The sequence below is a fragment of the Telmatherina bonti genome (genome assembly GCF_933228915.1).
Source record: "Telmatherina bonti genome assembly, chromosome: 4".
Lineage (NCBI taxonomy): Eukaryota > Metazoa > Chordata > Actinopteri > Atheriniformes > Telmatherinidae > Telmatherina > Telmatherina bonti.
This window is the reverse complement of record NC_136622.1, coordinates 33,424,658-33,447,220: the sequence shown is the minus strand read 5'-3', so window position 1 is coordinate 33,447,220 and position 22,563 is coordinate 33,424,658. Positions and strand designations below refer to the sequence as shown.

The following is a 22,563-nucleotide window of genomic DNA, read 5'->3' as shown; positions in this document are numbered from 1 at the left end:
TAAGTTTTCTCAGTAAAACTGCTGGATTGTTGAACAGAAAGGCTTCTGCTTCGCTCTGTCGGCGCTGCAGCTGTTGTTGGCTGCATTATTCAGGAAAGCATATCAGCTCACGCTGTTATTCCTGGAAGTGCATGTGGGTAAAATGTTCAGGCTATTGCAAATAGCAACTTAGCATCCGTGTGTGTTTGGGTGTGTAAAGCGATCTGCCATGTTTAACATCTTTGTCCGTGTACGCACCTTCGTGCTGAGCTTTAAAAATAGAGGAGCTGAGGGAGAAAAGGGCTTCCTCATACAGCATTATTCTGCTAATTTCGTCATCCGGGAATACCTCCTACGTATCCTTCATCAGCTGCCCTGCGATTTATAGAAGTTAATCTCTAAGATAGAATTCAATTCAATTTCAATTCAATTCAGCTTTTTTTTGTATGGCGCACTTCACAGCATGAATCAAAATACACATCATTTCAAGCCAGTTCATACATATCCTATAATAGAAACCAACTGATTGCATTGAATCATGACGATGCAATCTCCCATTCTGAGCATGCATGAGGCGACAGTAGGAAGGAAAAAACTCCCCTTTAACAGGAAGAAAACCTCCAGCAGAACCCGGCTCAGGGAGGGCAGCCATCTGCCTCGACTAGAATATCTATTATTATAATTATCCAGTGAGAATACTCACACTTCCAGTGTTATTAGTTTGGTTTAAAGTGACAGTCCAGCTGAGGTCCATCATTGCCCACCGGTTCATTGCTGATTCTGTGTGTCTTGCAGTGCACGGCTCTTATGTCTCACACCGTTTCCCAGCCGACTCTTCACCAGGCACCCCAGCAGTTGCCCCAGCCGAGCTCCCAGTCGCACAGACAGGAGATAATAAGCAGCACTGAGACCCTCTGTCAGCCAGAGGCACCCCCCAACGTGCTTCCTCTTTCCACCAACTCCATGCGCTCATCTTCACCCAAACCAGATGCATCTGAGCTCTACCTCAAGTCCAAAGCGTTACTGGAGAGCAAACGTAAGCAGCACGTTAGGTTGCACTTCTGCCTCTGCAGACTGAAAACCTTCACACTTCCCTTTCTTAACTGTTTGTAGCATCTTCCCATGTTGGATGTTGGATGTGTAATACATATGTTATTCCTCTCGCAGTTTGCTAGAATTTAAACCAAAGTCTTTAAATAACTTTAATATTTTATTATTATTAATAATGAAAAGCTGCAATCTGGTCACACTCATTGAAGTCTTTGTAGGTTTGTGATCACGTTCTTCCTTCACTCTGCAGCTCCTAATACCAAGGACCTGGATGTGTTCATAAAAAGGAACCAGGAGTCGGGCTTTGGCTTCAGAGTTTTGGGAGGAGAGGGACCGGACCAGCCCGTAAGTCGCAGCCCTGCTGGGTCCAACCGTAGTATTTATTATCCCCTCTGTTTAAAGTTTCAGATGTCTTTTTTTATGAATCCACACCAGTGATATTTGTTCCGGTCCTCAAGAACTGCAATCCAGCAGGTTTTCCATGTGTCCTGCTCCAACACACCTGACTTTAAGTAATGAGTCATTGCACTCATTAGACTTTTAAAGGTTATTAGAGGGATTTAATCTGATTTCACTTGATGTGTTGAAGCAGGAAAACACTGAATATCAGACGGATTGCAGGTTGTAGGACTGCAATGAGTAACCCAGCTCCACACCTTACATCAGGGATGGGCTACTCCGGTCCTGTAAGCGTTGTTACGATGTATGTTTCATTACAGAATATATTTATTCCTTGTCCAGTAAGCAGCAGTGTACTGAACTAATGTTCACTTAAGTGGTTAATATACAAATATACCATCCTCCTTCATGAATATGCAAGAAAACAGCCTGTAAATATGTCTCCGTTGTCGTGACGACTACACCTTTAAAGGGTTAAGATGCCTAATTTGAGGTGTTTTCAGTGGCTAAAGTTAGCTTTGAAAGTCTCTGGATGATGGAAAGTTGTTTTAAGAAAAAAAATTATTTTTAGAGGATCTGCCAGCCAAGGTGCTTGCATTGACTTGGTTTGTTTTTTTACACCTTGGTTCTCTTTCAGGTTTACATTGGCGCCATTGTGCCACTTGGTGCAGCTGAGAAGGATGGGCGCTTACGGGCTGGAGATGAGCTGCTTTGTATAGACGGCGTGCCGGTCAAGGGCAAGTCCCATAAACAAGTACTGGAGCTGATGACCAACGCTGCCCGCAACGGCCAAGTCATGCTTACAGTCCGCCGAAAACTGGCACACCCAGGTGGGTCTGCCTTCTCATAATCAGCTCTGCATTCCTCTGAGGGGACTTTAATCACACATTCTTGCTTCCTCCTTTGGCTGAGATCACTGTGCTTCAGGAAAACCTCAGAGAAAAAGCTTTGATGTGGGATTTTCTCTGTAATCCTTTAAATTTGTTCTGGGTGACTGAAAAATCTGAATAAATGAGGTTTGATAAGAATAAAAAAAACGACTTCATAGATGCTCTGCTTGGCAGACATTCTGTCGAAAACTAAACCAAACTTCTGAAAAAGGTGCATTAATCACTGTAAAGGGACAGGTAAAGTCTAAAAGTGACGGGGAAGAGAGGAAAACATGGAAAGAAATAAAATAAAAGCTCCCAGTTTACCGGTTTGGGTGGATACGTGTGTGAGTGGCATTAAAACGTAGATCAGCAATGAAAAAATGATTATCCTCTGAAATCAAGACAAAAGAAAATATCCTGACTTTATGGTTTTTTTTCTAAGCAGCACAAACATTTTCCATGTTCAGACTTATTTACCCCACAAGCAGCCTCTGCATGAGGGACACAGACACAGTGGAAATTACTTTGGGTTTGCTGGAGCAGAAATTAAACATCAATCATGAAGGGTTTATGCTTCCAGAGGAGGGTTTAATACTGAAGCGATCTTAGAAAACAGGGGCTTCACCAAACAAATATGAAATAATGAGATATTGCGGTAGATTGGCTGAAGAATATCTAATTTTAAAGGGTTTAGTCTTACATGTTCATCTGTCAGCCAACAAGATTATTCATGTAACAATAAACTGGGAACGTGAGAGTTTATCCCTGTGTTGGTAAAAATATCATATTTCTGTGTTTTGTCGTCTTGTCAGATGGGAGTGGGGAGGAGGAGAGCAGCCAGCAGCCCCAGCAGGTTGCATCCGCTCAGGTCAACAGCTCTCCTAAGGTACCTCGCATTGAGGCGCCAAACGCCGTCCAGCCCGCTCAGACGTCTCGACCGGAGCACTTTGACGTCACGCTGCAGCGCAAAGACAACGAAGGCTTTGGCTTTGTCATTCTTACATCAAAGAACAAGCCCCCACCTGGAGGTTAGAGATGCCATGTGTTTTAACTTTTGACCCGAAGCGCGCATCGTTCTGACAACCTTCCAGCGATTTAGAGGTTCAGAGGCTGATAGACCAGGAGAAAAACACATGCACACATCAAACTGCTTTAAAATAGTCAGACGACCTGGTAAACGTTACACAAGAGCCCATTCCTTAAGACCCTGGTCCTTAAAGAGGACTAAAACCTGTCCTCCAAGTTGTGCTTCCCTGCTCCAACACACCTGATTCATATCAAATAACTCCAACAGCTTATTGTCAAGTTCTGCACAGGGACTCCTTCATTTAATTAAGATGTGGTGGAGCATAAAAACATGTTAGAGCTTCAGACTCGAGTTTCACACCTCTACATTAAAGCCGGGCTAGGTAATCCTATTCAGAGACATTTTACTCTGGGTGATGTGGTTCCTCGTCCTGATAGTAGTTGTAGAAAAGACCTTATTGTTATTTAGTTGTTAATGTGAGCGTTCAGTGTGGAAACGCAAGTTCTGCTCCAGCACCACGTCTCAGCGTGAGCCCTGCATAAAGACCGTTTAATTCAGCGGCAGCCTCATACAAGTTGTGCGTCAATGAAAAGAAATCACAACTCCTGTATCCCTGGTGTATCCATCTTCTGACAAACCAGAAATACAAACCATTCAAACCAACCATCCTGCCTCATTCTTATAGACTTTAGCCACCTCCATCTTTGCCAACGTCCACTTAGCTACAGAAACGCCCTGGCCTCAAGCAGTGTTCTGGCCGACACACCAGGTTGAGAGTAGAGATAAATACGTCCAGCACCTTACAGTCTTTAGTGGTCAGAAACCTTCCCTACAGTAGTCTATACATTCTGAAATCATGAACAATAAGAAATATAGTTACACCCCTCTGTTTGCGGTTAATCTGTAAAAACTCTGACCAATACAAACATTTGGACCAAATTGAAGTTGTTCATTTCTTATATTTCTCCTCTCCCTCCAGCAGCGCATACCTGATAGCCACACCCTGCATATAAACAGCGTGTTAGGATCAAAATACAAAGTAGTGAAGAAGAAACTCGAAAGACAAACATGGCTGAGAAAATGCAGGAAGGATTTCCCGACCCGGCTCGGTTTATTTGCTTCCTCCTGCTGAACAGCCGAGAAAGAGAAAATCATTGGTGGAAAAAGCTGCGAACTAGAAAAAAAACAAGGAGAGCGCAAACCTCTGCCATGGCATTTAAAATAGTTCCTGGATCCAAACGGTGATCCGGATCACCACCAGAATTAAATCAGTTCCTCCTTTTCACATTTCCAACAAATCCTGAAAATTTCAATAAAATCTATATCCAGAACTTTTTGAGTTATCTTGAACACAAACAGATAAATGGCGGTAAAAACATAACCTTGGCGGAGGCAAGAAAGAAGCCTTGGATCACACAAGGAGCAAAACCAGAGGGGGAGGAGCCAAGATAGGGCGCCACTTTCCCATCTTGCTAGCTCCCTAACATCACCTACCCCAGCTTTAAGTTAAAAGTTTAAATCCAATAAATACAACCTGAACAGCTGGTGATTTGTTACTCAGCTACATTCTACACTTCATGATGCAACAGCCTGTTAAACCAACCTTAGCAGCATTGGCTAGAAGCTGTCTCGTTCCTGTCATGCTGTCAGTCCTCCACATCATTTAGGATTTATTTATTGCAGCTTAAAGTCCCACCACATAACTGCGGTCATGTGAGGGTCTGGGATTTGACTGGACCACTGAGACACCTTGAGTCTTTTCTTCTCAGCCTTTCTGTTGCAGACTTTCTGCTGTATTCGGGATCTTTGTCCTGCTGCATGACCCAGTATAAGCCAAGCTTTAGATGTCAGACAGATGGCTTCTCATTGGACTGTGGAATACTTTTTGGATACAGGAGTTCATGATTGACTGGGGGCTGGGAGATGCTTTCTGTTCTGCACCATCTGTGTGTATATTTGCTACAGAACGACAGCAGCATAACGCAGCCAAAAGGCTCAATGCTGGAAGTCACAGCTAAGGTTGCTACACGGCACTTGGACTCTGAAACAATGAAAAGGCCAATCTGCTGGTCGCATGATGTCTCTGGGACATTTCTGTAAGCAGCAGTGTACCGGCCTGTTGCCAGCTGTTCAGGCAGGAGTGTTGGTTGCTGTGCAAACCAAAGGAAAACCCTAAAGATGCTTGTAGACTCCGAGAGACTTGCTTTAAAACTATCCACCAGTGTGTTTACCTGACCTTGTGTTCCTGCTTTTGTTTGCATAAGTGCTGTAAATCAGTATTGTAACTGGCACGTCCAACACATTACCCTTGGCAGCCATGACATGTACACAGTCGCTAACAGCCAGGATATCCCAGCCCTTAAACCGGCACCACTGAAATTTGGCAGATTTTTGCATTTTTGGGCCCCAAACGCAGCTAATTCAGCATCTGTCTTGCATCCTGTCTCTTCTCTGAGCTCCCTTCTGGACATCTTCTCTCTTTTTTTTTTGTCCTTGCGTCCGTTGTGTGTGTAAGATGGAGAGGGACCATAGACTGTATATAAAGAGATGGACGTTGCCTCTGTGACGTCACATGTAGGTTTCTGAAGAGCTGAATTGACGCTCGGTGGGCGGTTCCTACCATCGCCATCTTGGCAAGGGCATGTGTGTCCTCTCGCCTGGAAAATACATAAATGGGCAAAGAGGTGGAGCTGAGAGGGAGGCTGTGAGTGTCATGGTGGATGATTGACATCGAGTGAACAGCAGCTAACCAGCTAATGGAGGTAAGCAGGCTAAAGCTAACTCACGTTGTTCACTGGCGGTTGTTCTCCGTTCTTCTGACTTGAAGCGGGAGATTGGTACGACAAAAAAAAAAAAAAAAGAGATTGGTACCTGTCAATCAAAAGGAGACGCCCCCTAAATATGCCGAACTTCGAGATTAAATTACTTTAAAACGGGCGAGTTAGAAAAAAATTCACTGCCCCCACAGTTGTCATGAAGGTAAACCTGACCTAATGAATCTAAATAGGAACCAGGCTGTAAACATGTTTATTTCTGCTGTGAAGTTGGTCTTTTTAACATGGGAGTCTATGGGGATTTGCTCTGTTTAACAGCCCCTAGTGGATGAAGATGGAACTGCAGTTCTATGCACTTCCGCATAGGCTTCACTTTTAACCACCGGAGGTTGCCGCTTGAGAGGGACGCGATGCCACACAGTGAAACTCGGCTTGCACACGATGGTGGTGGGCGGGGGGAAGTTGGGACGTGACTGTTCCAGCAATGTGTACAGTAAATGTCAGCGTACCATGGAAACGATGCTCTGTAGGACTTTTACAGATTTTCTTAGTGGCAAACCACCTTTCAGCAGCTTATTCAGCGTTCATCTTGCATCGTACCTGTGCTGTGAGCTCTCTCACAGTCTTATCTCTTGCTCTGTCCTTTTCACTCTCCTTCTTTTCCTCTCTTCCTTTTATAATGTATTCTTGCATTTCTTTGCTGAATTGGCCGCTGAGCTTGTTCAAAACAGCCAGTGTGTTGATTTCCACTTGCTAGTGTTTGACATGGTGTGTAAAGCAAAACACAGCTGTAACATCCTGCAGAAACTTGAAAGGCGACATGCTATTGGCTGGAGATAACTCCAGAAATGCACATTATAGATCCCACTGTGGCACCAAACGCTGAGTTTTAGGGTCGCAAAGTTGCATGGTACGTCTTTAATGACTGCGAGGGGTTCAGGCTCTGTGGCTGGAGACGTTTGTGCTGATATGCTAGGGTTAGGATTAGGGTGCGCTCTATTTTCAGCTAACGTGCCGCTGTGCATCATGACCAAAAATCATCTCTCTTGTCTCGTCTGTCCTAAACACACTGTTCCAGAAGTTATTATGGTAGGTTCAGGTGTAACTTTGGGATTTTGCTGTTTTTCAGAACATTTCTCAGTCTGACTTTGAGCTGAAGCTTGCCAGGATGTCTGTTTATGTCTTAAATGTTCTACATTTGGGAATACATTTCTCATTAGAGTGATGAACTTGACTTAAAACCTTTCCCAGATTGATGAGCAGCAACAACTGCTGCTACTAGGTCATTGCAGATGTCTTTCCTCCTTGACATTGTTTTAGCACACGGCTAAATTCACTGCTTAGTGTCATCTAAGGGTTGTACATGTAATATTTCTTCGTTTTTGTGTGCATTTTTACACTGTGAAAGTCGACATGCCAAACATCTGGATGGTTTTATTCTCTGTTCCAGTCATACCTCATAAAATCGGTCGCATCATCGAAGGCAGCCCTACGGACCGCGTAGGCCAGATGAAAGTAGGAGACCGCATCTCTGCAGTGAACGGCCGGTCCATCATGGAGCTGTCGCACAACGATATCGTTCAGCTCATCAAGGACGCAGGCAATTCAGTCACCCTCACTGTTGTACCTGAAGACGGTAGGTTGGCACAAGTCTGGTTTCTATCGAGCCGATCTAACGATGCTATCCTGGGGACGGGATGATGGGACGCTGATGTGCTCTGTGCTCTTGCAGACAGCGCTCCTCCATCTGGAACCAACTCAGCAAAGCAGAGCCCTTCAGCCCAACACAGGGCTGTCGGGCAGCAGCCTTCCAGCTATCAGGACAGGTACGCTACTCAGCACAACATTTTCAACATTTCTCTGACAGTGAATCATTCAGTGTGTAGAGACTCCAACAGGGACATACTTACACAGTTTAATCAGCCTTATTGCATTATTTTACTGAAGTGCAATCTTGAAGTAGAAAGAAAAAGCTCTGTGAAAATGTCTTCGGGATATTGGAGCTTTCAGATAGCATTTCCCTCAGCCTCATACGCTTAATTAGCTTGTTAAATCTATGGCCAGAAGATAAACATTTCAAAGCTTTTTCAAAGTTTCCCAATAATCAACAGACATGGATTTATCTAAGTAGCCTCCAAGTTCTTGGAAAATTAAATAATTGATGTCCCAGAAAGCAAAAGAAGGATTTAACAAGATAGCAGGGTTTCGGGGAGCTGGTTCCTCATTAAGATGTGAGGAAGTGGATTCTGTTCAACAATTAAGCAGAAAGGTCCAAAGTTAAGAAGCTCATGAAATCTTTGTGCCAAAACTGCCTGATGTTAAACATGAAAAAGCAAAATGAATTGTCTGTCTGGTTGTAAGACACTTCCAGGAAGCTGAAGCTCTAAAAGAAAACTTTCAAATGCAACATTCAAAATGAAAAATTTGCACATAAACATCTAAACAAGGTCATGCAATTCAGGAACGAGTCTTTTAGGCTGTTGCAGTGAAAGTACAAACCTTAAGGCCATGTGAAAACAGGTGCATGTAGAGACAAACAAAGCCTTCAGCTCATGTTGCAACCAGTGAAGCGGAAAAAACCCAATGGGGGGGGGGGGGGGGGGGGGATTCAAGTGAATGGCAGCAAATTTTGAAAGCTAACATTAGTCACTTTTCTGTAGAAAAGCTAAGGATTGAAGGAGGTTTGCAGCTATAATTTCACTGTGATCCCTGACACGCCTTAAAGTAGGAGCTCCATAAGAAGTGCAAGCGGTGAATTTTGCCACGTCACCTTAAGAGACTGATCTCAGCAAATTATGGTGGGAAGGAGCGTGAGATGGACAGACAAATCAGGGTTTTGTCAGCAGTAATGAAGGTGCTGCACCCGCTCGTTGCTGCGGAGAGAGAGCTGCGCTGAAAGCCGAAGCTCTTAAATTACTGGCCTGTGCACGTTCCACCCCTCACCTGTGGTCATCAGATATGGGTTGTGATGGAAATAATGATGTCACAGATACCAGCGGCTGGAATGAGCTTCCCTCAGAAGGTGTTCAGGCTCATCCTGACAGATCGGATCTGGAGCTCACACTTGGCATGAAGCTTCCGCTGTTTTGTTCTGAAAGGAGTCAGCTGAGGTGTGTCGGGTATCTGAGGTTTTCCTGGCTACTGGGAGAAGACCACTGGAGCCAGTGCATCCATCCATTCAGTCAGCCAGACATCTGTCCATCCATCCATCCATCCATCCATCCTTCCATTCATTCAGTCAGCCAGACATCTGTCCATCCATCCATCCATCCATCCATCCATCCTTCCATTCATTCAGTCAGCCAGACATCTGTCCATCCATCCATCCATCATCCATCCATCCTTCCATTCATTCAGTCAGCCAGACATCTGTCCATCCATCCATCCATCCATCCATCCATCCTTCCATCCATCCTTCCATTCATTCAGTCAGCCAGACATCTGTCCATCCATCCATCCATCCATCCATCCATCCTTCCATTCATTCAGTCAGCCAGACATCTGTCCATCCATCCATCCATCCATCCATCCTTCCATTCATTCAGTCAGCCAGACATCTGTCCATCCATCCATCCATCCATCCATCCATCCATCCATCCTTCCATTCATTCAGTCAGCCAGACATCTGTCCATCCATCCATCCATCCTTCCATTCAGTCAGCCAGACATCTGTCCATCCATCCATCCATCATCCATCCATCCATCCATTCATCCATCATCCATCCCTCCATCCATTCATCCATCAGTGAGCCATCCATCCATCTATCCATTCAGTCAGCCATCCATCCATTCATCCATCCATCCATCCATCTATCCACCATTCATTCACTCAGCCAGCCATCCATCCATTCATCCATCCATTCAATCAGCCATCCATCCATCCATTCAGTCAGCCAGACATCTGTCCGTCCATCCATCCATCCATCCCTCCATCCATTCATCCATCCAGTCAGCCATCCATCCATCTATCCATCCATCCATCCATTCATCCATCCATCCATCCATCCATCCATCCATCCATCCCTCCATCCATTCATCCATCCAGTCAGCCATCCATCCATCTATCCATCCAGTCAGCCATCCATCCATCCATTCATCTATCCATCCATCCATTCACTCAGCCAGCCATCCATCCATTCACCCATCCATTCAATCAGCCATCCATCCATCCCTCCATCCATCCATTCAGTCAGCCAGCCATCCGTCCATCCATCCAGTCAGCCATCCATCCATCTGTCCATTCAGGCAGCCATCCATTCATTCATCCATCCATCCATCCATTCAGTCAGCCATCCATCCATCTATCCATTCAGTCAGCCATCCATCTATCCATTCAATTAGCCATCCATCCATCCATCCATCCATCCGCTAGTCCCTGGTCCTGAGAGAGCTCCTCTGATTCTGTTTTGCCACTGAATTCCCTTGTTATCCCTTGTTACCCACCCCCCCCACCCTCTTTCTACATGGTCAGTCAAAGAAAAGCAGACAAATTACTAAAAGTCCTGCTTTCTCTTTGATCTTTCTCTTGAAACAAGATCACTTGGCTCCGACTCTTTAATACATTACAGCCGCTGCATTTCACTGACGCCGCTTCCCGCCTCCACCGTTCAGTTACACAGCCTATCAGCGGGTGTCCCTCCTCTCCTTGTTTAGCTCTCAGCGGCACACTTCTTCCTCTCCATTTTAATCACCAGCACACGCCTTGGGTCAAACCCAGACATGGGTACGAGCAGCGGCTTGTCAGCTCGGCGGCGTGAAGTGTCTAAACTCTTCTCAGCACTGGAGCGGCTATGAATTCCTCGACTATGTAGATAGCGTGTCAGCACAGCTAAGTTCCCACGAATGCATTGTAATGAGCTCTGCAGAGCATTAAAGCATGGCCCTGTTATCTGTCTTTGAAATGTAAAAGCAACACGGCTCTTTGAAGGATTTACATTTCTCTGGGTGTGTTGTATAATGAAATCCACAGAGGGAGGCTCACGCTGCTGTAGTGAAGGCGTGGTAGTGTGTGGATCACTGTTTTACACAGCAAAAGGGGAAAGAATAAGAATCTATGTTCTGTTCTCTCCTCTCTGTCTTGTCAGAGCACGTATAACCCCAAACCCAAACAAGTTAAGATGCTTAAGATAAGAAAAATGGAAATGAAATCTTTCATAAACTAGAAAAGCACTCTGAGAGTGCAGACGTCAACCAAGCATGTAGTCATTTCCACCTTGTTCTGGTTCCACTTATGTATTTTATACGGATCCACCATCAGATTTCAGGTAAACTGATAATAAATCCACAGTGTCTTGGTTAGATTGTGGTATTTGTTGCATGTTTAAATCTTTATTTATTCTCTTGCAGTGATTAAAATTTCAAAGATCCCTTTTTTCCTGTTCTGGATGGTAGAATCCAGAACGTTGCAGGGATCCAGATCTGTCTTTAACCCTTTGATGCATAGTGGTCACTATAGTGGTAACCTATTTACAAGCTTCTTTCTTGCATATTCATGAATAAAGATGACATATTTGTAAATGAACCTCCTCAGTTAGAGAACCATACAATACATTACCACTCACTAAAGAACAACTAAATATGTATTATAATTGAACATTAACGCATACATTGTAATTGTGCAAATTTGCCAGTGAACTTCCTGCTAAACTCTTAATAAACTAGTATAAAACCATCTGCCATGGATTCAATGCACAACAACAGAGTATTACTCAACTGTGATGAAAACCACCAATACTGTTGTTTGAATATGGATATATATTTAGCTCAAAAGCCCCCCCTACAGGTAAAAGCAGAGCCATACTTAGTGCTTTATTCTTTACCTACTGAGCCTCATCTGGCGACACACAGCAAATGACTTGCTGCAACACTTCAGCAACTGCAAGTCACCACAGCTTGCCAGAGGCTGCTGCAGCTGCGGCCACAAGCCAATAAAAACAAAGCTAATGGCTCAGACTGATGCGGTTCAGGACCACCTTGTTCTGCCACCATGGCGTTGTGTAGGGGGAGGGATAAGAACACTCTGTGTGTAGGTGCATTGCTAGTGGCTGGTGATTTGCTGACTGATGGTGCCAGTACATTCACGCGCCAAAACACAAAAGTGAACTCTGAACCATGCGGCAACCTCCAGCGTTTAAAAGTGAAGCCTATGGGGAAGTGCATGAAACTGCAGTTCCCCCTTCATCCACTAGGGGCTCCAAAACAGAGCAAATCCCCATAGCCTGGTTCAAAAATCCATTTTCGGTTTATAGGTCAGGTTTACCTTCATGACAACTGTGGGGGAGTGAATTTTTTTCTAACTCGCCCGTTTTAAAGTAATTTAATCTTGAAGTTCGGTAAATTTAGGGGAGTGTCCTTTTGATTGACAGGTGCCAATCTCCGGCTTCAAGTCAGAAGAACGTAGAACCACAGTGGTTTTTAGCCAGTTAACAACGTGACTTAGCTTTAGCCCGCTTACCTCCGTTAGCTGGTCAGCTTCCGTTATCTCAGGGTTAGCTCGGTTAGCTTTTAGCTACAGAAAGCAACATGGCTCTTTGAAGGAGTTTGCTCCATGTCAATCATCCACCATGACGCTCACGGCTGCCCTCTCAGCTCCACCTCTTTGCCCATATATTTTTTTTCTGGGCGAGACGACCTGCATGACGCTGCCAAGATGGCGACGGTAGGAACCGCCCACCGAGCTTCAATTCAGCTCTTCAGAAACCTACGAGTGATGTCACGGTGGCTCCGCCCATCTCTTTATATACAGTCTATGCTCCAAACTCAACACTGCCCCCTAGTGGATGAACTAACTTCACAGCTATAGCAACATAAAAGAGGAAAATATCACTACATTTTAAATGAACGTTCCTATTTACGCACGTAAAAGAGCAGAAATGGGCCTTTAGACTAGTCAATGTCTTCCATTTAGTTGTATTCTCATGTTGGTGTGGTTGCAGTAAAGCAGTTAAATGTGCCTATTTCGTGCCTAATTATAATGTGTTTGTGCTTTATTCTGTGGTAGAAATGGTGACCCTGAGATGAAGAACTCTGCCTCACCGAGTCAGATGGGAACACTTATCACGTCCGGCCCAAAGCAGGTGAGACAAACAAAAACAAAAAACCTTTTCAATAAATGAAAGTTGTCATTCAGCTTCGGTGGAAATTAATACGAAGAATACTTAATAGTGAAGCTTGTCTGCCATCAGAGCTGATATTTGTTTTGTCTGTGAACGTCAGGGCTGCTTTGTGGTGGAGCTGGAACGTAGCCAGCGAGGTTTCGGCTTCAGTCTGAGAGGAGGGAAAGAGTACAACATGGGTCTGTACATCCTGCGGCTCGCCGAAGATGGGGCTGCTCTTAAAGATGGCAGGATACATGTGAGTTACCTCATATACCTTCTCATTTATCACAAGTAATAATTGCAATTAAACTAGAATAAGTAAAAGCTTGAGACGGCAACATGAAACATGCAATCACTTCAGTGAATAAATAAAACCAGAAAAGGCTGTTTGATAAAAGTAATGTTATAATAACTATAATGATAAGAAGGTATTATCAATATAACACTCTTCCTAAAAAGTTACAAAGTGGTAACCCAGTAAAAGAAGAGGCAGCCAGATCAGCAATATAAAATATATTCATAAGTAAGGAAGCCCGATATTATCAGCATACTGATATTATTAACTTACCAAGATCACAGACACACCGATATTATCGGCATACCAATATTGTCGGCATACCGATATTATTGGCATACCGTTATTATCATTATAACAATATTATCGGCATTCCAATATTGTAGGCGTGCCGATTTTATTGGCATACCGATATTTTTAATATACCGATGTAATCAGCATCCCAAAATTATCGGCATACCAATATTGTCGGCATACCGATATTATTGGCATACCGTTATTATCATTATAACAATATTATCGGCATTCCAATATTGTCGGCATACCGATATTATTGGCATACCGTTATTATCATTATAACAATATTATCGGCATACCAATATTGTCGGCATGCCGATATTATTGGCATACCGTTATTATCATTATAACAATATTATCGGCATTCCAATATTGTCGGCATACCGATATTATTGGCATACCGTTATTATCATTATAACAATATTATCGGCATTCCAATATTGTAGGTGTGCCGATTTTATTGGCATACCGATATTATCGACATAGCAATATTATTGGCATACCAATATTTTTAACATACCGATATAATCAGCATCCCACAATTATCGGCATACCAATATTGTCGGCATACCGATATTATTGGCATACCGTTATTATCATTATAACAATATTATCTGCATTCCAATATTGTAGGCGTGCCAATTTTATTGGCATACCGGTATCAGCATAACACCATTTTTGATACACTGATATAATCAATATTCCGACATTATCGGCATACCGATATTATCAACATACCGATATAATGAACACCCAACATTATTTGCAAACCAACATTCTTAGCATACTGATATTTTAGGTATACCAATATTATTGGCATACTGATATTATCAGCATATGAATATTATTGGCATTTCGATATTATTGGCACACTGATATACAAGATACAAGAATACTTTATTCATCCCCGAGGGGAAATTCAAGGTTCAAATACTACCTGTCCAGAATTTTACAGACAAACGTAGAACCATGACACAGAACACAGGTCCGGGCATTATTTAGGCTACGCAGCCAGCTTTATCTGGCACCGCCTTTCAGCAGAGTGGAAATAAACCACATGAAGTAAACATGGGTTGGTGGAGGGGAAAAAAAAAAAGGAAGTTTCTCTGTAACGCCCTTACAGGGCAGTCTAGAGGTTTAACGAAAGGAAAAAAAAAAACTCAAAACAGAAAAAGCACATATTCGGACAATCACAGCATAAGGACACACGTGGGAGGGCGTGGTCGGGGTGGGATCTCCCAGCACACCCAGTCAGTTCGCAGCCGAGAAAGGCGCGTCCAACCAGCGAGTTGGTTGGACGTAAGTGGAGGGAGGGACAAGGACCGGAGAAGACGGTGAAAAATAGGAGAGTGTGTTTGTAACAGTGAGTGTGAATGTGCGTATGTGTGTGTTCAGTGAGTGACTCTGAACTATCCCCCAGTTCATCTGTGATATTATCAACATTTAGACATTAATGGCATACCAATATTATCAACACACCATTATCAACATACCAATATCATCAGCATACCAATATTATCGTCATATTGATATTATCTGTCGATGTCGCCATTAAAATGTCACATAGGAAATTATTGGTTTTAGTTTTTATGACACAACATTTACGCAACATGCATAAATTAAATATGAAATTCTTCTTAGTTCTTCAGCCATCTGCAGAAATGCTTGTCACGGCTGCAGCTGTACAAACCAACCTCATTTGCTTCACAGGTTGGCGATCAGATTGTGGAGATTAACGGTGAGGCCACGCAGGGCATCACACACACACGGGCCATTGAACTGATCCAAGCGGGAGGCCATAAAGTTCATCTGCTGCTTCGACCAGGTCAGGGCTTGGTCCCGGATCACAGTGAGTCGCCGCTAAAGTCCGCCAGCTCAAACATCTATGCAACGTTATATTAAGCACACCTGCACAGAGCGCTTTTGTATGCGTTGTAGCAGAATGCTGACCTCCTTTATTCTCATGCATGTGTTGCTAGCTTCTCTGGACTTTTCTCTCTGTTCTGTCTCACTAACTTGATCAACCTCTTGTGCTGTTTATCTCTTTTGCTTTCTCTGTTTTCTGCACCGGCACGGCTGTCTGTTTCTACCTATTTATCTCTTCCTCCTATAGGTCTGAACTCTTCTTCCACCCTGTGCTTCTACATGAAACCAGAGCATCACTAAAGGCCTCACTGCTTTTCTTGGTCTGTTCCTAATAACTTTGGTAAACCTTAACCTCTCTTTTTTTTTTATAGTGATTCATCATCGTCCCCTTTACTCAAACACGTTGAAGTAGTTATTTTTCACCCTATTTCTGCTGGTGTGCAACAAAAAATCTGAACGAGAGATGACAGTATGAAAAATGCTAATTAAATAAAAAGAAAAAATTGATTCTTGCATTTATTTAGACTTTGATTTGGCCGCAGACCCAAAATATTTAATGTTTTTTCCCATCAAGTACTTTTTAATTTGGTAATTGAAGTCAGTCTCTGCATTTCAGGTCTGTGGTGCGTTCCACCAAGCGATGAAGCATTTCAGATCAGGCATTTTCAGGAAATTAGTTTCAATTTATTCCCTCAATATACAGGGTCAGGTCTCCTGGTAGGCCAGTTCAGGACCTGTACCGTCTTCTTCTGCAGCCAGGTTTTTATAATCTGAGCAGAATGTGGTTCTAAAATGTACATTCTTGGAAAAGATGTGTTCTTACAGGCAGAATATGCTTCTCTTCTACTCTCAATGCTTTCTTTTGCATTAATTTTCCCATCACAGGAGTAGAAAAGAGCTCTGACATGACCTTGTGCCATCGTGGAGCCTTGGTTTTGGACTTATTGCTGATTACAGTCAGAATGTCCCTTTTTGTCCTTTGGAGAACTGGCAGGTCAGACCAGATTACACATTACCACTGAGTGATGCTGCATCATGGAGGAAAGTCAATGTAAAAGTCTTTTTCACTGCAAACTGAAGCTTTCAGTCACATTTGTGAGTGTTGTGGTGGCTGACAGAGGTTTCCTGCAGTAATCTCTTCCCTATTTGACTCTATCAGCTGCTGTTTAATTTCTGCTGTGTGATGTTCAGCGTCAGCTCAGACCTTTACCCTTTGGGGGTTGAAATTCCTCCAGATTGCTTCAGTCATTCATGATATTCTGCACTGTGGAAGGGGAAATATGGAAACGGTGTTTCTTTGAAAGACACAAACTGTCTACTTTATTTGGTCGACCATGCTAGTTTGGAGTTGGACCCATTTTTCCTTAAGAATCGCCTTAATTTTCAGTGTCATAGCTTTAAAGAAAATGGAGACTAAACAGAGCTGGAAACTCAATCTGTGTGATTTGTAACCTCACTTCTCTTTTATAAGCTGACAGCAGTGACGCCCAGTCTTCTGTGATGTGTTGTGCATCCAGAGATGTTACTGTGTGTACCCCGGTTGGAACCAACCAGATAGCGCAGAAGGTTTGGCCCAGTTATGGCCCACTTCTGCAGTTTGGCTCGGCCCATATTTTCCCTTCACTCAGCCCCCAAGATCAAATTCTCTCCAGACCAGCTTCTTGTGTTTGGGACGTTTCTGGCCCACACAACCCTTGCTATAATCCACACCCGTGTGTGTGTAAAAACCCCAGTAGATCAGCAGTTTCCGACTTATCCAGACCAACAACATGCCACATTCTAAGTCATCTTCACCATGTCTACCTGACTGAATGCATTTAGATGCTGCCAAGTGATTGGCTGAATAGCTATCTGTTAATAAACTACTATAAAAAAAATTGCCCTGCAGACCTGAAATAAAGAATTTAGACATATATCAATAAATCAGAAGAACTGATGAGACAAAACATTACATATTCTAGCTTCATACTGTCCATAATTAAATAAAAGTGTCTGTTTTTCTGCTTTTTACATAAACCTTTTATGCTTTATGCTGGTATGATACGAAGTCTCTTCTTCGGAGGGCTGATTTAAAGCAGTGAACCCTCGCAGACCTGCTGTAGGAGAACTTCCAGCCTTTAGAAATGCCAGGAAATCATTACAAAACCTGGGATGCCTCTGAACACACCTCATCCTGAAATGTAAACAAAGATGGTGAACTGGGAAAAAAAAAAAAAAAAAAGAAGTCTTTAATCAGATACTGGTCGATGAGTGACAAGTGGTGAAAGGATCAGTGCGCATTCACTGGCATCGGCCTTTTAATTCCAAAGGCCAAAGTAGAATGAATTTCTACGAGTTGTTGCTCCTAGAAATCCAAAAGCTCATTTCAGCACCACTAAATCCATCAGTCTTCTTTTCTCTCTGCGGTTTTTCCGCTGCACACGTCTGCTCTGAAGCACAGCTGTGCAGCTCTTATCAGCTCAGGAGGAAAATTGAAACGTCAGTGCTGGGTGAACTCTCGAGCCCTGCCGGCTGTGTCGTCAGCTGATGCATATCGCCAGCGAAAATATTTTAGATGGATATTAAAGAGGTTTATTGTGGAAAGCACGCCATGTATGAGAGGATGCTGCTTCTGCTGCATGATATCTATTTAATTATCCTTCATTTCTAATTGTTTCCATGTGCCAAACATCCCATGTTAGGGATATTTTTGCTTCTTTAAACTCCAGCTGTAGGTTCATGCTCTGCTGATGTGTTTTCTCATATTTTGCTGTTTATTTGTCAGGTTTAAAAGACAAAGTGACCATTCCAACGACAAGCCTTCCCAGACTCTCTGCATCCGACGACCAGCTATCTCCAACTTCTCCATCCTCTGTGTTCCTCTCTGCCTCGGAACGGTCCCCATCTACCCCCAAAGCATCCACCCCAGATGAGCTCTTTGCAGGTGATTACAGGGCGACTGGATCCCCCGGTGCTGAGCAGGAGCCTGGCAGGCAGGCGAACAGATCTAGAGGACAGCAGCCGTCTCAACACAACCATAAACGCACCGCCAGCCCCAGCTCCCACTCCAGAATGACGAGCAGGAATGACTCCAAGTCCAGCAGTCCCAAAAGAGCTGCAGAAGTCTGGACAGATCCCGCAGAGCGGTCCCAGAGCCCCCGAAAAACAGACCGAGGGCACGGCAGATCCCCAGAGAGGAAAGCCCAAGGGCAGAAAGACCACAGATCCTCCAGTCCAATGAAGGGCGCCAAGAGGGAACATGACCCTGCTTCAGAGCCTCAGAGCCCCAGGCGCCCCGCTGGTCAGCAGCCGAGTGTCTCCACAGGCGAAGGGAAGGACCGCAGGTACAGAGGGGAGGACGTAACTTACCGGCAGGAGAGGGGGCCGGTAGAGAGTGGAGACAGAGGTTGGGGGACAACCGAGCGCCACAGGAAGGGAAAGAAAGCTGAGAAAGAAGCAGCTGCTCCAAAGTCCCACCAGGAGAGGGCGGGGTCGGACGCCGACGCCGGCACGCTGAGCCAAAGGAACGGAAGAGAGAAGGGGGATAAGGAGTATCGAGACGGCAAACACCAGTACCAGGGGACGGCTGAAGAGGCGAGCAGAAGGGATCCGAGAGGTTCTAGCAGCAGCGTCCAAGACCCCAGCTGCAACGGGACCGGCACCAGCAAGAAGGCTCCCATCACTCCCGGTCCCTGGAAAGTTCCCAGTTCTGCCAAGATCCAGTCCCGAGTGGACACAGTGTATGCAGATGTGTGACGCCCCACCAGGGCCGTGGAGAAGGAGCGGCGAGGACGGATGTGTTTGTAGATCACGCGGATCACTGTGTAACCAGCAACATAGCTTCTCATCGATGATTTTATTTTTATGTTTCTCACCCAGTTTGCCTCAGACTGATCTCTGATCTGACATGAGTATTTGTATTACTAAAAGAAGTGTGTGTGTGTGTGTGTGTGTCTGTCTGTCTGTGTGTGTGTGTGTGTGTGTGTGTGTGTGTGTGTAACAGATGGGCTCTTGAGTGTGATCTTTTTGTTTATTTTGTGTCAATCAGAGACTGTAGTTCTAACGAAGCTGCTCCTGATAGCACTCACTGTGAAACCGCTCCGAGGCGATGGAAAGCCGATGAAGGATCCCGCTTTATGCGGCGCTTTGAAGGTTTTTAGGCGTATTCGTGCACTCGCGCAGCTTTTTATACCAGACAAGATTGCATCACTGTTCTCTTGGCAAACACATAACGTGGAATCGGACTGTCAAGCGTCTCGTGAAACTATCTATAAAGAAAAAAAACTGTCTTTTTTAGTTGTTTAATGTCTGTTTTTTGGGGGATTTTTTTTTGGGAGAATTTGATGAGAGTTGTGTGCTTGTGAAGACATGAATCCCATTCGGGTGGTAGGACCACCCCAGAGCTTTATATGCATCAACGAGCAGACCAGATACTTGTGGTTATAGTTCTAATGTTTGTTACATGTGTTGTATAATAAAGCAAAATGCAATTTATCCAGATTATAGGTGAACAAATGCTGAGGAATTTTACTTTCGATGTGAATTTGTGTAGAAGCAGAAACATGTAGATAAACGTCACCATTTAGAATAATACGAGCAACTATACGTTATGTTTCATGATGTGTAAACAGCCTGATTCATCATGTTGACTGTTAGCGGCACTGTGTATGTAAACAAGCTGAATGACGGTAGGCCGATGTATTGTAGACACTGCGCTAGCGCTGACTATTAATCTGAAACATGTTATTCAGCAAAGTAATTACTCACATATTTAGATGCATTGAATTAACACAGCCTGATTGACAAACATTCAAACTCTGCCTTCAGTATGAAATCTTTGTATTTTAATCATTACCGAGGCACAAAAGCAAGTTTTTTTTCTCCATTTGAAGCCCTAAAATGATTTTTTTTTTTTTTTTAGTCTACGGCCCGTACTGTAAGTTTAATGGATGTTTACACTAGATTAGTGTCACTTTTGTTTCATGAACAAACCAAACGGAGAAGATAATTAAGCATATTTTCCACACATGACATTTGCAGTGTGCTCTTTGTGCACACTGCAAAATGTGAGAAAGGTGTGCTGCTTCCTTTTGGAGTCAGATTTAAAATAATGCTTAAGATTTAATCAAAGTGGGATTTAAAAATATATATAAATTCATAGCCTTCAGCTATGCGTTGTAGCGTTTCTGTGGACTACGGAGACATCTAGTGCTTAAAACGCCGCTGTCCCCAGCCTAAGAAATAACATGCATCTGTTGCTCTGTGGTCCATAAATAATGTATTGTTGATTTGATGGGCTGCTGTGTTATCACCTAGTCATGCCATTACCATGTATGATACTGTGGCCTTGCATTGTTCCAACACATTATTTAAAAAAAAGAAGAAAAAAAAAGTCATAGTTTTGACCTTATTGTCATTGTATATGTTTATAAATTGTACAGCACCTGTAAAAAGAAAAGAATATTTGCCTTCATGCAGAAAAAAATCCTCTGTAAATTGTTTCATTATTTTTCTAAGGGAACCGAGAGGTAATGACATAAAAAGGGTAAAAAATAATTTGGTCATGGCATCCTGTTCATGCACTGAGAAATAAAGGTTTACTGAACAAATATGAGTGAGGTTTCTCTCTCTTTTTTTTTTTTTTTTTAAGAATTCATGTAAAGGATGGGTGATATAAAAAAAGATATTCTGCTTTTTATCCTGTTTTTTTTAGGTAAATTGTGGGGTTTTACTACCAGTGGTTACTTTATTTTAATATTTAGAAACTATATAAAATTATTCTATCAATTATTATTTTTATATTATTATAATTATTTTCATACAGGAATTACTTGTATACTGGGTTGCTATTGCTATGGGTTAATATTGTTATTGATATTGTATTGCTCATCACTGGAGTTGGATTACATATAAGCTTATGCTTCTACCCACTCCTGAACGTTTTGTTATCTTTTATTTCTGTTTTTTTTCTTGTTTTAAGATTTCATTATGTTCAAATAAACTTTTTCAATCAATCAATCAAAAAACAATTCACTTTTACAGACAACACAACACGCTACATGTGAGTTGACTCACATTTGCAAAACAGACACATGTTCTCATAGATGTGCAGGAACTTCAAGACATTTGTTATTTGAGGGTTTAAGTGCTCAGACAACGTTTTAGTCCGTCACCTAATCCAGTAAGACCTGGTCCACAAGGCCCACTACCCTGCAGGGATTATGTGTTTCCCTGCTGCAACACAAGTTCTGCACATGTCTACTGTTGAGGCTTTAATTTGTGTCAAGTGCCCTGGAGCAGGGAAACATCAAAAGCCTTGGCCATAATGTCACACTACACACAAATGCAAAAGGTTCGTAGCTCTAGTCTTGTATGTTTGAAGCTTAAATCCCCCCTGAAGTAATCATTTTTATTTTTTTATTTTTATTTTTTTACAAACAGTAGGAAGGAAGTCGGTTCTTTGCTGTCATATACATGAATAATATATATACATATATATATATATCATGAATATTAAGGTGCTGAAGGTGTTGAACTTTAAACATATCAAGACTTTTATCTCATCTGATGCTGCTAAATCATACCTTCACTACATAATCCTGTCTCGTATAGAATATTGTTTTGCAATATCCTCCTGACTACCAGGAAAAAAAAAAACTAACTACAAATGTCCACTACGGAGGACATTGCTTAAACTTTTAAATATTGTGGTAAAATGTAGTTATATTTCTCTAAGAAACAATTTAATGTGTTTATAAGATATTCAATGAAAATATAACTACAAAATTTTAAGTAAAAATCAGCACAAAGAAAAGTATTATGCACTTTTGCTCTTCCCATAAAACATGCTTGTTGCAATGGAGGCCATTTTTCTTGAAGAGAGAAAGTTCACAAAGCCCCACCCCCACAAATGAGGTACCATTTAAAA

At 42.9% G+C, this 22,563-nt stretch overlaps 1 protein-coding gene across 1 annotated transcript in view; it reads left to right on the top strand.

Moving 5' to 3' along the window:
- The window catches only part of magi3a (membrane associated guanylate kinase, WW and PDZ domain containing 3a), a gene marked incomplete at its 5' end in the record, with an annotated part of 192,743 nt that extends 171,601 nt beyond the window's left edge, over positions 1–21,142 (top strand). Inside the window, 10 exons of the mRNA XM_079239678.1 lie at positions 775–1,015; positions 1,280–1,374; positions 2,066–2,258; positions 3,113–3,328; positions 7,552–7,737; positions 7,834–7,927; positions 13,102–13,177; positions 13,317–13,454; positions 15,501–15,639; positions 18,421–21,142. Of these exons, the coding sequence (XP_079095804.1) occupies positions 775–1,015; positions 1,280–1,374; positions 2,066–2,258; positions 3,113–3,328; positions 7,552–7,737; positions 7,834–7,927; positions 13,102–13,177; positions 13,317–13,454; positions 15,501–15,639; positions 18,421–19,391 (2,349 nt within the window). The 3' untranslated portion in view covers positions 19,392–21,142. The remainder of the gene's footprint in view (positions 1–774; positions 1,016–1,279; positions 1,375–2,065; positions 2,259–3,112; positions 3,329–7,551; positions 7,738–7,833; positions 7,928–13,101; positions 13,178–13,316; positions 13,455–15,500; positions 15,640–18,420) is intronic.
- Positions 21,143–22,563: the final 1,421 nt, after the last annotated feature.